The 15,955-nt window shown below is 41.0% G+C and overlaps 1 protein-coding gene across 15 annotated transcripts in view; it reads left to right on the top strand.

Moving 5' to 3' along the window:
* NSD1 (nuclear receptor binding SET domain protein 1) overlaps positions 1 to 15,955 on the top strand; it is a 59,612-nt gene that overhangs the window by 17,717 nt on the left and 25,940 nt on the right. For 9 of the 15 annotated variants that reach the window (XM_082213223.1, XM_082213222.1, XM_082213221.1 and 6 more), the window contains 3 exons: positions 3,535 to 3,707; positions 6,308 to 8,471; positions 14,370 to 14,491. In XM_082213223.1, the coding sequence (XP_082069349.1) occupies positions 3,535 to 3,707; positions 6,308 to 8,471; positions 14,370 to 14,491 (2,459 nt within the window). The remainder of the gene's footprint in view (positions 1 to 3,534; positions 3,708 to 6,307; positions 8,472 to 14,369; positions 14,492 to 15,955) is intronic. The other 6 variants (XM_082213211.1, XM_082213213.1, XM_082213218.1 and 3 more) reach the window with 5 other exon arrangements.

Below are 15,955 nucleotides of genomic sequence, written 5' to 3' on the forward strand. Positions count from 1 at the left end.
GTAATAATATTTTATTTGCATTACATGATCAGAGTTTTAGTGATTTGTATTATCCATACACAGCTCACTTTGCAGATTAGCCTCCATAAGTGTGTATTGACCAGGGTGGCTGTCAAATAAGCTGCCTGGGTGAAGATGATGATGTTGAGGGGGGTGGGCTGTGCATCTTTAATGTTTGTATAGCTTGTCAGGCAAGCTGCACCTGCTGCAGCTTCCTCTGTCAAAAGTTCTGGAGTCCTGTACTCTATATATTTTTGGCTTGGTCACCCTGCCATGAAAAAGTGAAAGGGTAGTAACAGGCATCACTGTTTTAGATTGCAAGCCCTTCATTTCTTATTTTAATTGCATACATAACCATGTGCAATGATGGCATTACATGAATGCTAATGATGATAATAAGGCCCAGCCCTAACCTGGGATAATTAGAATGTTTCATGGAAATCAGTGGAACTTGTTTGCTTAATGGTTTGTTTAGGATTACTGGTAGGTAGTGGAAGCCTATGGCTCTCCACTTAGAAGCAAGCCCATTGAGTTAAGTTGGACTTACTGCTAGGTAAAGGTATATAGAATTGCACTTGGTCTCATCCTGTGCCCACTTTCCTCGGAGTAAGTCCAGTTAAACTCAAAGGGCTTATTTTTAAGTAGACGTGCATAATACTGTTCAAGTATTCAATACTGGGAGATTGTGAAGAATGGAGTTCTCAAAGTTCTGGAGTTTAGGAGGTGCAAGAGGAAGGCTTTGGTGGAAAGAGAATATAGTTCAGTGGGTGGGTTTGCTGAAGGAGTATGTCATGAAGTGAAATCTTCAGTGGTGAGAGAAAAATGTGAAAATGTTAGAAATCAACCAAGAAGACAGGAGTAGGGAGAGTGGACCAAGTGCAAGGAGTGAGCAAGTGGAGGTGTTATGAATTGCTGGGATCAAGGGCGGAAATTTATGCTCATTTCTTCACAACAGGTAAATTATTGCCTCTTATTGAAATTTAAAACGTGTGTGCCACCATTGCAAAGTCTCTGGTATTTTGAATTAAATCCACTGTCCTTCAGAACCCCATATCCCCCCCAACACTGTGCTTGCATCCCTGAGAACTTCACCCAGGAACCAATTTGAAGAGTAAAACTGTTCTTCTAAAATTGAAAATTTGAAGTAGAATAGGCAGTGGTTGAGAGAATGGTCCCCAAAGACGCATTGACCTCCTCTCCCAGACTCTTGTCCACATAGTGTCCAAATAGCGCCCCAACAGTATCTGAAATATGTATGCTGAAGCAGGGAAGAAAAAGCAATTAAAACGTGTGCTGTTTACTCATTCATAAGATGTTTCTCTTTGGGGAAACAGTTGCTTATCTATCCAGTGATGACAGCTTCTGAACTCCTTTTAACTCCTGACTCATTCAAAAAGTAAAACACAGGGAGCAGTGAATGCAGACGGCCAACAACCTCTAGCAAAATTTGGAACTTTGGAGTTTTCTCCAGGATTTCAAAAAAAAGACTGTTTAATATACTTCTCCCTGAAAAATGGGTTCTAATTAAATCTGTATTAGTTTGCTTCAGTGAACATGTGGATAGGACCAAAAGCAAGAGCCACACCAAAAAAAATAACCGACATATCATGAAAAATTGTGTATATTTATTTAAGACAGTGAAAGCATAATACAAAATGAACAGTAAATTATATATATAAAAATAATTACACTACAGATGAAATGATTATAATGGGACAACTACATGCACTATATGGGAATATGAAACAACTTGCACTGACTGCTTATATAGTACATAAGTTATTATAGGTAAAATACCAGTTATCCTTCTAACACCCTCCCTTTAAGTCCAGCTAACTTAAAAGCAAATGCAGTAAGAATGTTTCACTATATTATAAAGGTCTGCTTAAGCAATATATGAAAATTACTCAAGATTTGAAAGAGAGTAAGTGAGATGTAGGGATATTCAAAAAGACTTGAGAACTTGGGAGGAATAATGAGTACATAAATGATTTTACCAAAAGCTCCTTATCTACCAGACTTGCTGTGGTGAGGTCTGTTGGTTCCAGATGGAAGATTCCTGAGCAAAAAATGGAAGTACAAATCTCAGCAAACATACAAGCTTGCCCCAAGAAATGCAAAATTCACAGACCTGTTCTACATCTCCCAACACCATCAAGCCAGCATGCATTTCAGGGAATGTGCTGTTGGGGGAGGGAGAAAAAACAATATAAACTAAAAGTTGTAAGGAAACACTGAGAGAAAAAGAGAAGAGCACCATCCCAGTCTTACTTCTCAGTTTTCCTAATTTTAAACACCTCCCATTTCAAATCCCTAGCCATACTCTGGTTTTCTCTGGTAACCCCCATAAATAAGTTTACCCATTAAAAATCAGTCCGTTAAATTATGACTTACACCAAAATTCTCAGACTTCTTCATTACTCTTCCTTAATTGCAACCCTGAATCTCTCAGTTTTCTTTATCCAAACTAGAAGTCATTTCTGCCAAGCCAGGAAGAAGAACCTTGAAAGTACTTGGTTCTGCCCTGCTTTCTTAAGCTAATTGTCCGAAACAAAGACCTCAGTCTTTGAAAAGGAAATAAAATGTTGGTTGAAAAAAAGAATTATCTTCTAATGTGACACACATATAGAATAAAGGCACATATGCAGACCATTACCAGATAACAGGGGGAAACTTCACTCTCATTAAAATGCCCACTTCTTATCCTACACTCCTCTCCCTCTTCCACCCCATGGTTTATAATTGGGGCATTTTCCATTGAACAGCTGCTTCCCAGTCTAATCATACAGAGACATAACTGTAAAACCTGAACAAAAAAACTCACACATTTCACATCAAAAGGTACCTAGAGTTATATTAGTGTATTGAAGTAATAAGATACTTCTTTCTTAATTCAACAAAAGTGCTGTGTTCTTCCAGCTCAGGCTTGAATAGATTACAGGAATACATTTTGCCCCCCTCCTTGCTTTTAATTAGAATAGCAGGTAACCAGAATTCGGTCATCTAGGGGCACCTTTGGTGTTGCTATCAGAGAGAGGTTAACCCATCTTCATAGGTTCCACTGCCGTATTTATCACAAAGCTTTTGTCGTAGGAAGAATGCTCCCTTTATTCAAGGATGCTTAGCCAGCATCTTTTCTGTTCCTGCAGCCATCGACCTAGGCATAGCGATCGTCATGGCTTCCTGAAACCAAAATTTGGTGCATACAATATGTGGATCTGCTCCTTCCGTACGGCACCCTGGAACCCAGAAAATAAGTCCAAAAGGGACTTGACTATCACCCTCTAATGGTGAACTCAGGTGGTGAGTGCCAATAGAAATAGAGCCAAATTAATGCATATGACAAACAAGAGGGCAGGAACCAGTGTGCTTTGGGGAATCCTGAGTGAAATACAAAACAAGGGTGCAACTCCTCCCCCCCATGTTGCATCATTTATTCCAGGTCCCATTTGTTAGATATGTTTTAGAAAATATTTTGGGGGCATTCCTACACCGTGACACAAAATGCTAATCTTGCCAATTTTGTCTTAATAGTGTCCAATCGCAGACCACATCGAGAATACTATGTGGAAGCCTTGGGAGACCCATCTGAAAGAGCTTGGGTTGTGGGGAAAGCTATTGTAGTCTTTGAAGGAAGACATCAGTTTGAAGAACTGCCTGTCCTTCGGAGAAGAGGGAAGCAAAAAGAGAAAGGTTACAAGCACAAGGTAAATCTCATGTTCTCATTTGGTTTGTTCTTGAGTGTTCTCATCTGAGTGCAAAACCTAGGTGTATGATCTAGTGGAAGTGAAGTACTTCTTAAAGACCATGAATCACAGTTGGAAAAATTTAAACTCATGCTCAACTCTCTCATTGAACTCCCATCAGCTTACAAAGTTGTTCCATTTTTTGGGATTGCGTTTCTTATACTTTGAAGCTGCTTTAAAAATGACTGATATGATTTGAGACTTGGAGGCTGCTGATAAAGGAATGTCTTTTGCGTTGACTTGTCCATATAGCTACCTGAGAATAGACTGGAAATATACCGTATTTTTCGCTCTATAAGACGCACCAGACCACAAGACGCACCTAGTTTTTGGAGGAGGAAAACAAGCAAAAAAATATTCTGAATCTCAGAAGCCAGAACAGCAAGAGGGATCGCTGTGCAGTGAATGCAGCAATCCCTCTTGCTGTTCTGGCTTCTGGGATAGCTGCGCAGCCTGCATTCGCTCCATAAGACGCACACACATTTTCCCTTACTTTCTAGGAGGGAAAAAGTGAGTCTTATAGAGCAAAAAATACAGTAATCGTGTAAATCGGGCCATTATGTTAGATACAGGCATATAAAGAGAACTTTTGACAACACGTTTCAATGTTATTAATAGAGAAAACATTGTATCTGAAGGGCAAATGTGGAGTAATATGGGTAGGAAGGAAAACCTGCTGTATTTCAAAATCTTAGTTTACAGCTTGAATTCCTTCTGGAGCCAGCTCTGTGTTAATATTTCCAAAACTGAGATTCTGGCATAAAACATCCAGGCAACCATTTTCTTGAGACTAGGATCAGAAGGATTCAGCTATATTCCAGTTTTGGAACTTGTTAAGCTCTCGGAGAGCCAGAATGGAACCAGATTGTTGGCGCTTAAAATAAAAAAGGTGACAGAGCAGTTTTTAAATTGATTGTGTGGGGGAAGCTGAAAGCAGCTGCAGAGTCCCGTTCAGAACAAATCGTGGCCCTGAGAGGAAGGGGGGGATTTTTATTATAATTTAAATTGGGGAGAGGGTAGAATGTGTCACTGAGAGTGCAGGGCCACATGATAGCAACTGAGAGGCAAGCAGGTGTCAGAGATCTATGGCGATGGAGTAAAAAGCCTTTTGAGTTGATATATTTCCCACTGTGCATATGTATTTGAATTGTTTTAAAAATGTGGAGTGTTTTATTCCTTGTTGTTTGCCACTTTAGACTCCTTTGGAAGGTGTGTGTGTGTGTGTGTGTGTGTGTGTGTGTGTGTGTGAAGCCTCTGTGTCAAGATGAGTGAGCTGGAGTGCTTGGCCTTAGATGAGAGCATTGATATAGTGGACATAATGGAAGCCTGCTATAATGGAGAGAACCAATAGAGCACAGTTACCTCTGGGTACAAACTCTATAAGAAGGACCAAGAAGGGCATATTGGAGGCAATGCCACTGTGTGAAAGAAAACATAGAGTCCGACAAGCTAGAAATCCCCAAAGGAGCAGACTCTTTCTGGACTTAAGTGGCATGCAAGGCCTGGTGTGAGATGTAAATGTTATAGTACCTACTGGGAGCAGTGACCATAGTGTTATCTAATTACATACATTTGTAAATGGACAGTTGCCAAGAAAATCCAGCACAGTCACATTTGACTTCAAAAGATGAAACTTTCCTGAAATGAAGGGATTGGGGAAAAGGAAAAGGAAGTTGAAAGGCATAATCAAGAGAGCCAAATCTCTCCAGGTCAGGAAAGGTGCCACCAAGGCCAGGAGGATACCAGAGTGGTTAATGAGCAGAGGCAAAGAGCTATTAGAGCCAAAAAGGTTTCTTTTGTCATTTTTTATTTTATCAGCAAGGCCTAGAACATCATCTCTTGTCACAACTGACTCAGTTCCTCAGACTCCCTTCCTGTGAAAGTTAGTTCAGGCACCGAGATCTGCTATATATAATCCACCAAGGAAACAGATGCAAATAATTTATTCAGCTTCTCTGCAATCTCTTTATCCTTCTTTAGCATACCTTTGAATCCCGTCACCTGAAGGTACAAGCGCCTAAATGATGTTCTGCTACTAATGTATTTAAATAATATTCTATTGTTAGTATTTATGTTTAAGCCATGTGCTGTTCAATTGTTTTATAGCATCCCTTATTGCCTGCTTAGCAAATGAAAGTCTTGTCCAACGAGGAAAACAAAAAGGAGCACAAATTTTGGCAAAAGAAATGTAAGCAAGCAATAGGGGATGCTATAAAACAATTGAAGTAGCAGAACATCATTTAGGTGCTTGTACCTTCAGATGACAGGGGATTATATATAGCAGATCTCTGTGCCTGATCTAACTTTCACAGGAAGGGAGTCTGAGGAACTGGGTCCATTGTGACAAAAGATGATGTTCTAGGCCTTGTTGACAAAATAAAAAATGACAAGTCACATTCATGTTCTCCATGAATCTAGCTTTGATCTGCGTACTTTAATTAGTTATGTGCTGCAGTTACATTTTGTGAAAGAAGATAATGTTCATATCTGTGTGTAATTTCATCTTTTTGTGTATTATATTTTTTTTGTAACTTGTTTTTGTCCCTTCCTATACTTTCCAGGTTCCTAAGAGGTTTCTGGCAAAATGGGAGATCAGTGTTGGCCTTACAAATGATTATCTAAAGCAGAACAGTGCTCAAAAATACATCCCTACTTCCAGCAAACCGGACAGTGAGAAGGATGTGCATTTAATGGGATCTTGTACAAAGGACTCCTTAAATGAACAGAGCAGACAACTGAATGGATGTTTGAAATCACTAACATTGGACTCCAAACATTTGACCCATGATAAGGGGAAAGTGTTCACCAAATCCCGAAACAAGAAGAGCTCCGACACCCGGAGGAGAACTAGAGTAAGAAAAAGTAGCACCAAACTGGAGGCATCCAAGAGAGAAAGTGGGGGGAAAGGGCCAGTAAGCAAAGCTAAAAATATGGTTGCTGCAGATATGCCAGAGAAGCAGGCTTCTCATGAACTTTGCAGAATAGCAAAGAGCCTAATGGGATCCAAAGGCAGCATGGAAAACTACTTGCTCTCTTCTTTTGGAGAAAGACAATTCGAAAACAAATATAAGAAACCAGGGTTTGATATCTCTAATAGCAGCTGCCAGCAGGAAACATCCAAAGCGGACGTGAAGAAAAAGAGAAATCCAGCAGGCTTCACGGGCAGTTCAAAGCTACAGCAGCCCTATTCCAGAACTGATGCTGGAGCAGAGAGGAAACAAATAGACTCTGATTCATCGGATAACGGTACCTGTGATCTAGACTCCCTTGACCAAAGTTTAGCAGCAGCAGCAGCAGCTTATAGTGTCTTGAAGAATAGTGACTCTGTAAATAAAAGTGGAAAAGAACTGTGTTCCGGGCAAAGAGATATTAAACATTCTGCACCTGTCTCAAAAAGCAGCCATCGAAGCCGCAAACCTCCAGAAGGTTCTCTAGACAGGAATATCAATGTTGAAACAGGAGGTGAGGAATTCCGTGAGCCATCCCTTGCAGCTGAAGTGGCTTCAGTTTACAGGAATGACAATCTTACCAATGTAGATAAGCACACTACACTCCAAAGGAAGGGGTTTATAAGTCAAATGGATGCAAAACAGCCTCAGTTCAGAAGTATAAAATGCAAGCATAAAGAAGCTGCTGCTGGGACAGACTCCTCTCTTAAGGAAGATGAATGTAGCCCCGACTGCTGCTTTTCTGCTACCAAAGGTTCTCCTGGGTCTCAGTTAGATATGCCTAACAAAAGTGGGAAGGCTGATGGCCCCAAACTGCTGAACAGCACAAATGAGAAACCCGGTGATTCTGCTGAAATAGAAACAGCAGTTGTGAAACACGTGCTTTCAGAACTGAAGGAGCTATCGTATAGGTCCATGAATGTTGAAGCGAAAGACTGTGGGCCGCCTCAGACCACAGTGCCCTTGCTCTTTTCATCTGTCTCTGGGCAGAACCATTTGCCTATTGAGCCCGATTATAAATTCAGCACCTTATTAATGTTGTTGAAAGATATGCATGATAGTAAGACGAAAGAGAAGCAGATCATGACTACTCAGAACATAGTCTCTTATAGGAGTTCTCACAGCGATGATAGTTCTGGAAGTAACACTCCAAGTGATTTGACATCTTTGCCTACAATGGGAACCACTCATAAATTAGAAAAAAGCCAAGATAGTGTTCGAGAACCAGAGTGTCAGAAACCCAAAGAAGGTCAGTCCTCTTTTTCACATGGTATCGCAACCAAGTTGATCGATCCCGGTGCTAACAAAAGGGAACTCACAAACGCTTCTGTTTCTGGTACAAACTGCACCGCAAGGCGCAGCTGTCCAAAATCTAAGCAGCTATCTAAACTAGTAGCTAATGCAACATCAAAGAGCAAAACACTAAAGCGGTTGTCTAATTCAGCTGAGAGTGTGCCCCGCCAGGATAGAGCTGCCCAAGGCTCAGTTGCTAGTGCTCTAGACAATGCAAAGGAAGATGTTGCGAGGAAAGTGTCTTGGGAGTTGATGGGACACTCCCCTGACGAAGACTCTGCAAGTTCCTCTGATGACAGTTTAGTTCGTATAAGAATGAAGTCAGAATATGATAAAAAGAGAGAGAGCTGCAACTCCTTTGAAAATGGGGAGTTGGATTCAGGACTGGATAGAAAAGGCTCCTTGGGTGATGAGCCTAGAGATGTATGCCACGTAGCGCCCAAAAAGCGATGGCAGCGTTTTAACCAAAGCAGTGCTAAAGCTGGTAAGCACATCAGTAGATCTAGGGAAGCAGAACAGTTATGTGCCTTTGGCCTCTACAGAATGAAAGCAAGCTTCAGACTGTAGGCTCCTCCTCGCTCTTTAAAAAGGGAGGCATTATAGGCAAGACCTGTGAGAATCGCTTAGTTCATTGGGCAACATTTTGCAGAATAAGAGGGATGAAACAAAAATACAGTTCTTACAGAATTGAGAGTTTTACAGTTTTGAGATCCTAGTTTGAGTTCTCTGTACAAGGTAAGGATTCCTTGTGCTGCACCACTGCAGATTGAGGGAGCTGGAACCACATGGTGAAATCTTCCACCCTATAAATAAATAAATAAATAGATAAATATATATATATATATATGGAGTATTACTCAGTAATATGCAAGATCCTACCTGAAGTCTGTAAGTGGTACAGCTCATAAACTCTTCAGCTGTCTGCATCTGCCGGTTGTGAGAACTAACTCTTAAGAGTTTTTGTGCCACAAGTTGCAGTGCATAAAAATCTTAAGGTTATCCAATTGAAATGCTGGTTGTTACTCTAGCTTTTCTCTTCCTCAAATTTTAATACAGGTTCACTTTAATCTTTTAAAACTAGAAGCAGCGCTTAAGAAGGCATAGTGTGATTTGGAAATATATATATATATGGTTTCTCTTACCTTGTGCAGAAGCTTTATTTATAAATTAAAACATGATGGACCCAATTCTAGCATGGAAGTATAATATTTACTGCTCAGTATTACAGGAGACTCATGAGAAGGAAAAATTGCAGCCTAAAAGGTAGATAAAAGTTTAGTAGTACCGAATAATGTGTGTTTATTTCTCCCTGTGGAAAGCAAGTGGTCTGCTAAACTGAGTGTATTGCCAACAACACAATCCTATACATGACTAACTCAGAAGTAAGTCTGTTGGCTTACTCATAGCTAAATAGGTGCAGAATTGCAGTCTAACACAACTTTACCTGAGAGTAAGCCCAGTAGGACTAACTTGCAAGTAAGCATGTCTACGGTAGTGCTGCATGTTGGGTTAGGACTCAAGAAGTCACCACCATGTTGTTGTTGTTGTTGTTTAGTCATTTAGTCGTGTCCGACTCTTCGTGACCCCATGGACCAGAGCACGCCAGGCACTCCTGTCTTCCACTGCCTCCCGCAGTTTGGTCAGACTCATGTTTGTAGCTTCGAGAACACTGTCCAGCCATCTCGTCCTCTGTTGTCCCCTTCTCCTTGTGCCCTCCATCTTTCCCAACATCAGGGTCTTTTCCAGGGAGTCTTCTCTTCTCATGAGGTGGCCAAAGTACTGGAGCCTCATTAAAAGGTTCTTTAATTCCTCCTCACTTTCTGCCATCAAGGTTGTGTCATCTGCATATCTGAGGTTGTTGATATTTCATCCAGCAATCTTAATTCCAGCTTGGGGTTCATCCAGCCCAGCCTTTCGCATGATGAATTCTGCATATAAGTTAAATAAGCAGGGGGACAATATACAGCCTTGTCGTACTCCTTTCCCAATTTTGAACCAATCACTTGTTCCATATCCAGTTCTAACTGTCACCACCATAAACAGCAGCAATTTAAACTTGAATCTTACATTCTATAAACTTTTCAATCTTGTTTTGCTATTCCCCATTAGCAGTTTTTGATCAGTGATTGTGCATTGGGTGGCAACATGAACTAAATTTCAAAATGTAGAGGGCTGGCCTACCCTGTTTGCGAAATGCAAATTGCATGCTATGTGAAATACAAGATAAAGCAAAATGTGTGAGCCAAGGATAGCAGTCCTAGTTCATGACTTATCTCTGTGTACACTTACATAGCATAAATTAACTTCACTCCCATTTAACTTTCTGCTAGATCTGAGACACATACTCTTGAATGGTAATGGCCCCACCATATTTTGAAAACAGATTTTGCAACATGCTGTGAAGAATAGGTGTTTTTGATAAAGGATTTCAGTAATGTTTGTGGATTGCAGTATAACGCAGGGAATGTTGCAAGATGAGCAATAAAGTATTCTTAACTAACTTTTATGAGGAAAGTATCCAGATCTCGCCTTCTGCAGAAGACAAAAGGTTAATTTGGCAAATACACAATTGTAATTATTTTTATTCTGGCCAAGGGCCAAATACACTGCATTCAGTTTAGCTTCTCCACACACCTGTTCAGAGCATTTCAGCTTCCCCCTTCCAGAGGCAGCTATTCCCAAAGATTTCCAGGGGTTGGGCAGTGGCAGCACTTTAGAGTAAAAATAGGTAAGATCATTCTGTTTCAGTTTCCATGTACTCACAGGTCCATTCTGTTCAATTTTTAGGAGGGGAAATTGATTGCATTTTAATAATATGCACTTCCCTGTGATATGCATTTTCTATGCATCTTTCCTATAAAACACATTTCTATATGATTTTACAATGTACCCCCCCCCCCGGCAATATGCATTTTTGTAAACATTTCCCCCATGAAACATGCATTTTTGCATGCACTTTTTGAAAACCAAAACTGCATCGCTAAGTGGGCAATCTGATAGCTGCATTCCAACCCACCCATAAATCCAGGGACAGCCAATCTGACACTAAAAAAACTCAAAGCAGTTTATAAAAAGAATAAAGGGGAGGAAATAGTCTGTGTTTAGCTTATTTAAAAATTGTTTTGCCCTTGTAGCGGTGTCCGTTCCACAGATTGAAGCAGCTGAGTGGGCACATATGGAGGAAAGCGGTTTCACAAGTAAACTGTGGTTCTGAGTTGTTAAGGGTTCTATATACTAATAAGCAGCACATTGAACATGGCCCAGTAGCAAACCTGCAGGCCTCTGAGAACAGGTGTTATATGTTGACGGAGTCTCACTTCTGTCAGTAATTGTATTGCAGCATTCTGCACTAACTGCAGCTTCCAGATCAAGTGCAAGGGAACCCCCCCCCCCAAATAGAGCACATTGCAGTAATCCAGACTTTCTTACTGACATTGCTTCTGTTTTTCCCTATGCACCTCCTCCTTTTTTTCCTTAATCATCTTTACGTATTATTGTAAACAACCACAGTAACTCCAGTGTTAGGAAATGCTTTGATTCACGATGATTCACTATGTGGCACTCCACCACAGAAACCATGAGATTGTACAGTAAAATTCAGTAATCCAAGTTACAGTCTCTCACATTGGTATCAAAATAATTTTTACTCAATAGCTACAGCCAGAACAAGGATGGGTACTATTTGTGTTATGCTGTGAACCTTACTGAGATAGATAAGGGATAGCCAGCTTCCTTCACCCAAGAGATTGATGCGCTCTGTTCTTGTCGTGGCCGGAGGAGGTTGATGCTAGAGGAAATGTCCATAGCTACTCAATGACTTCATCAGGGTTTGGGAGGTGCCTCTACAGGTCCTCCTTTCCTCTACTTTCAGTCTGATTACTCTCATGCATGTTTAGGGTAAAGACAGAAGGCAGTTTGGAAGAAGCAGCAGAGGCATTTTAGCCCTTACATATTTCCTTCTACAGAAGGGAGAGTACTGCTATTATAAGGAATCGAGAGAACCAGACACCACTCTGTTGCTTATGGACTACCAGTTGCCCAGCTCAGAGATGTTTACTCTTCGTTTACAACAGAGTAATCAAAGCTTAAAATGAGAACTTTGCACAATGCTATTCAGTTAAAAAAGGAAAAAGTGGAAAGTCAACAGGTGTAGCAGACAAATTTGTTAGAATGAATGCATAAACCTCAATCTGCAGATATTTCAGGCACTTTATATTTTGCCTCTATAAAAATTAGCTACCCTTATGGAAATTGGAGCTAATGTTAGCTCTATTATTACCCCCTGCTTAAACTACAGTGGTGCCTCGCAAGACGAAAATAATCCGTTCCGCGATTCTCTTCGTCTAGCGTTTTTTTTTTCGTCTTGCGAAGCAACCCTATTAACGGCTTAGCGGATTAGCTCTATTAGCGGTTTAGCGGTTTAGCAGCTATTAAAGGCTTAGCGGCTTAGCGGCTTAGAAAAAGGGGGACGAAAAAAATCGCAAGACTCGCAAGACATTTTCGTCTTGCGAAGCAAGCCCATAGGGAAATTCGTCTTGCGAAGCGCATTGAAAAACGGAAAACCCTTTCGTCCAGCGGGTTTTTCGTCTTGCGAGGCATTCGTCTTGCGGGGCACCACTGTATAGCTGGGTTGAGATTCGTTCCTATAAATTTGTCTGTGCCTGCAGGATTCCTATTTTTTTCCAGTGCTGCTTTAATCCTACCCAGTGTCTATGGCTAAGCAGGGAACTCTGCTTTTTTGAGTTCCACTTATAAGCACTAGCTGCAGTGCTTCACTGTGAAGATGATATATCAGATTAGACATAGAGTCTTCTTTGGAGACCACTCATAGCTGAGTAAGATTTTCTTCGATAAACACAGTTTTAACAATGAGTCCGTAAGTGACTGTGGAGGCCAATTCTGGATCCACACGTCCTTCCACAGTGTGGACATTGGTTTCCATGCAGGAGTTGATCACATTGAGGGTTTGCCAAGCATGCCTTCCTCTTAGCATGTTTCTCCCTTGCATCCTGAGTTTGAGTGTCTTCAAAGACATAGAGTATAATACTGTGTTCCACATACTGATTTGGATCCAGCATTCTCATGAGCAGAACTCCATTCATGGAATGCTACTGCTAGAGGAGGAGCCCATTTTTTCCAGTTCCACCTTCCTTCCTCAACCTCCTGAAAAGCTGAACCTCCAGGACAGTATGGGGACTGCAAGGGGAAGGGGAAATCAGGAAATAGCATTTACCCAACTTCTTCCAGTGAGACTTTGCAGGATCTCAGTAGTCCCTCCACAAATGGAAATGCTTATCTATTAAGGGAAAGGACACACTGGATTCAACATGTAGAAATAGTAATAGTAGTAGTAGTAATAATAATAATAATAATAATAACAGAAATGTACGTTGTAAATACTGTAATTCACATTTGCTGAACAGGAAAGGGGACTTCTGAGTTTTTTCTCTGGATATGTAGCCACTCTTGTTTCAGGACCAGCTTTATTTCAGAACTGCTTTCATACTGTGTTAGGAGGAGCCACCTGTTTTGCTTGTTTGCAGTATTGGTGTTTATTGTTTTTCAACATAGGATTTCCTCGTGGTTGTTTTTTTTTAGCAACAACTAAAACTTTTAAAAGAGTAGAGAGAAAAAGAGTTCCTAAGACTTATAATGGACTCATTTGTACAATCCAGTTTGAGAGTAGGTTAAAAAAATGTTGATTTTTTTTATATATAAAAAAGACAAAACTCAGAGGTTTAGGAGAGTATCCTAGAAGAAAGTCATACTACAGTTTTACAGATATGACTTAATTCCTGCTTCAACCACAATATTTCAGTCCTAGCTTCTCACCCTCAAAAGGGGTATTGCAGTTTTCCCTGCTTGACTTGCACATGGCACTGCTAGGCCAGACTGGGCACAATTTACTGCACTGAGACCCAGGCAAGAATAGCCGGCTGACACTGGGGACAAGATGTTGATGGCAGTCGTTGCAGCTCACTTGCTTTCCATAATTGGGCAGGAACCGGGTCCTTTCCCTTTGTGGGGTGACGGTTGTGGGGTTTGCATGGATTAGGATCACTGTGTGGATTCCTACTGAATAATGAGAGGTGGCACGGTGGTCAGGGAAGAAGCTTTTTTATGAAGACCTGAAGGAAAGGGCTGCTTTTGAACTATTATGGCAGAAGAGGATTGCTTAAAAACTTAAATGACATAGTCAAGGAGTCTCAAGCATCTGAGCTATGCACCTCAGATTCCTGTGATCATCACTTTGTTGAGGGCACTGGAAAATGGCACAGGAGCTTCAGCAGACCCTGGCCATAATGAAGGGTTCTATCCCAGCCCTTCTGATCTTCTCAGAAGACTAATCCTGAGGCTCTTTCTCCTTTTTTTATCTTCTCAGTAGCTCATTCAGAGAAGAAACGCCTTAGGAAGCCAAGTAAGCGGCTTCTGGAATATGCAGAAGAATATGATCACATATTTGCACCTAAGAAAAAGAAGAGGAGCCAGGAGCCATTTCGGAAGGTGGGTATGAAACAAAGAAACGGGTATAGGCACCCACCAGAAACTGGGAAACTGTCATCTTGGTAGTTTTCTTTTTTTTAAATAGGGTTTTTAAAACTAGAACTGGGATCCAACATGTGTGTATGCTTTGGGGGCAGGGTAGTGGAATTCCACTTCTGGCTGAGGCCCCTTCCATCACATGCAAATGCCACCTGAGAAATTGCCTCAAACTTTAGGAGTAGCTTATCAGAGGGCAGGTGGGTGATTAAACAAAGGAACCCCAAAGAACTCTGGTGCTTTTTTGGAATGCTGCAGGTGACTCTAAGACAGGGCAGAAGCTTAGTGTTAGAGACTCATGCTTTCCATGCAGAAGGTCCCATGTTCAGTCCCTGGCATCTGAGAATGTCCCCTGTCTGAAACCCTGGAGAGCCACTGCCAGTCAGTGTAGACCAAATTGCGCTAGATGAACCTATTGTCCAGTTCCATACAGAGAGCAGCTTCCTATGTTCCTTCCCAAGGATCCTAGCCATTATGAGCCAAAAAGTACAGACACCTCAACAATTCCACCCCACTTTTATATACCTTCATGTTGTCTCCTAATGAGCAAAGTGATTGAAGGAAAAACAGAAGTGCCTGACTGGGCCTTGGACTATGGCTTTGGCTCTTGCTTTTCTTTGACTTTCTTTTTTGCTCCAGATGGGTTGGCTTTGAAGCACACACATCAGCCAGGATTGTTGTTGCAAGTGTTGTAGTGGACCTTGGTTATCTGCCTCAAGAACATCATGCTTAACCTTTATGCTACAGATTCCTGTAGTACTTTGAATTACAAAGCATATAATTTAAAAAGATATATATATTCCTAGTCATGACTGAAATAAGCAGGTTTTGCTTTATGATTTCAATTCATCAATGTTTCTTACTTCAGTTGTGAGAAGGGCTATACCTTGAATAGGTTTCTTTTTTAAATGAAGGCTCAATAAATAAATAACTATAGTGCATTTTCAATATTAGAAACATCGTATTTCATCAGTGCACATACATAACTTAACTATGGGTTATACAGCTGCCAATGAAAACAGCATCTCCATAGGCTAGTTGTCCCTCACTCCCCAGTGATGTCTAGTGATTCTCACTCAGTGGCATGAAGTCATCAGACTATTCATTTTCCCAACCTTGTCAAACTGTACCCAGTGATGGTCTGTTGGGCAAACACTGCATCTGATGGCATGGACTGGTGTTACTTGAGGGGAGGGAAGCTAGACAAAGGCAAGCCATTTTCAGCAGCAGCGCCATCACTTACACTGTGTATTTTGTATGTTGTGTGTGCTTGCGTAAAATGATTTCTAGCACAGCCAAAGATGACCAGTTTTCTTTCCCTTGTTTTTCACCTGCTGCAGAAATGTAGCCATATTTCCAAGTATCTGTATGCTCCCCATTAGCCTTTTCTTCACATATTGGTTGGACCAGGATCTTGAGTATTTTCTG

This window comes from Podarcis vaucheri, assembly GCF_965113315.1.
Source record: "Podarcis vaucheri genome assembly, chromosome: 2".
Lineage (NCBI taxonomy): Eukaryota > Metazoa > Chordata > Lepidosauria > Squamata > Lacertidae > Podarcis > Podarcis vaucheri.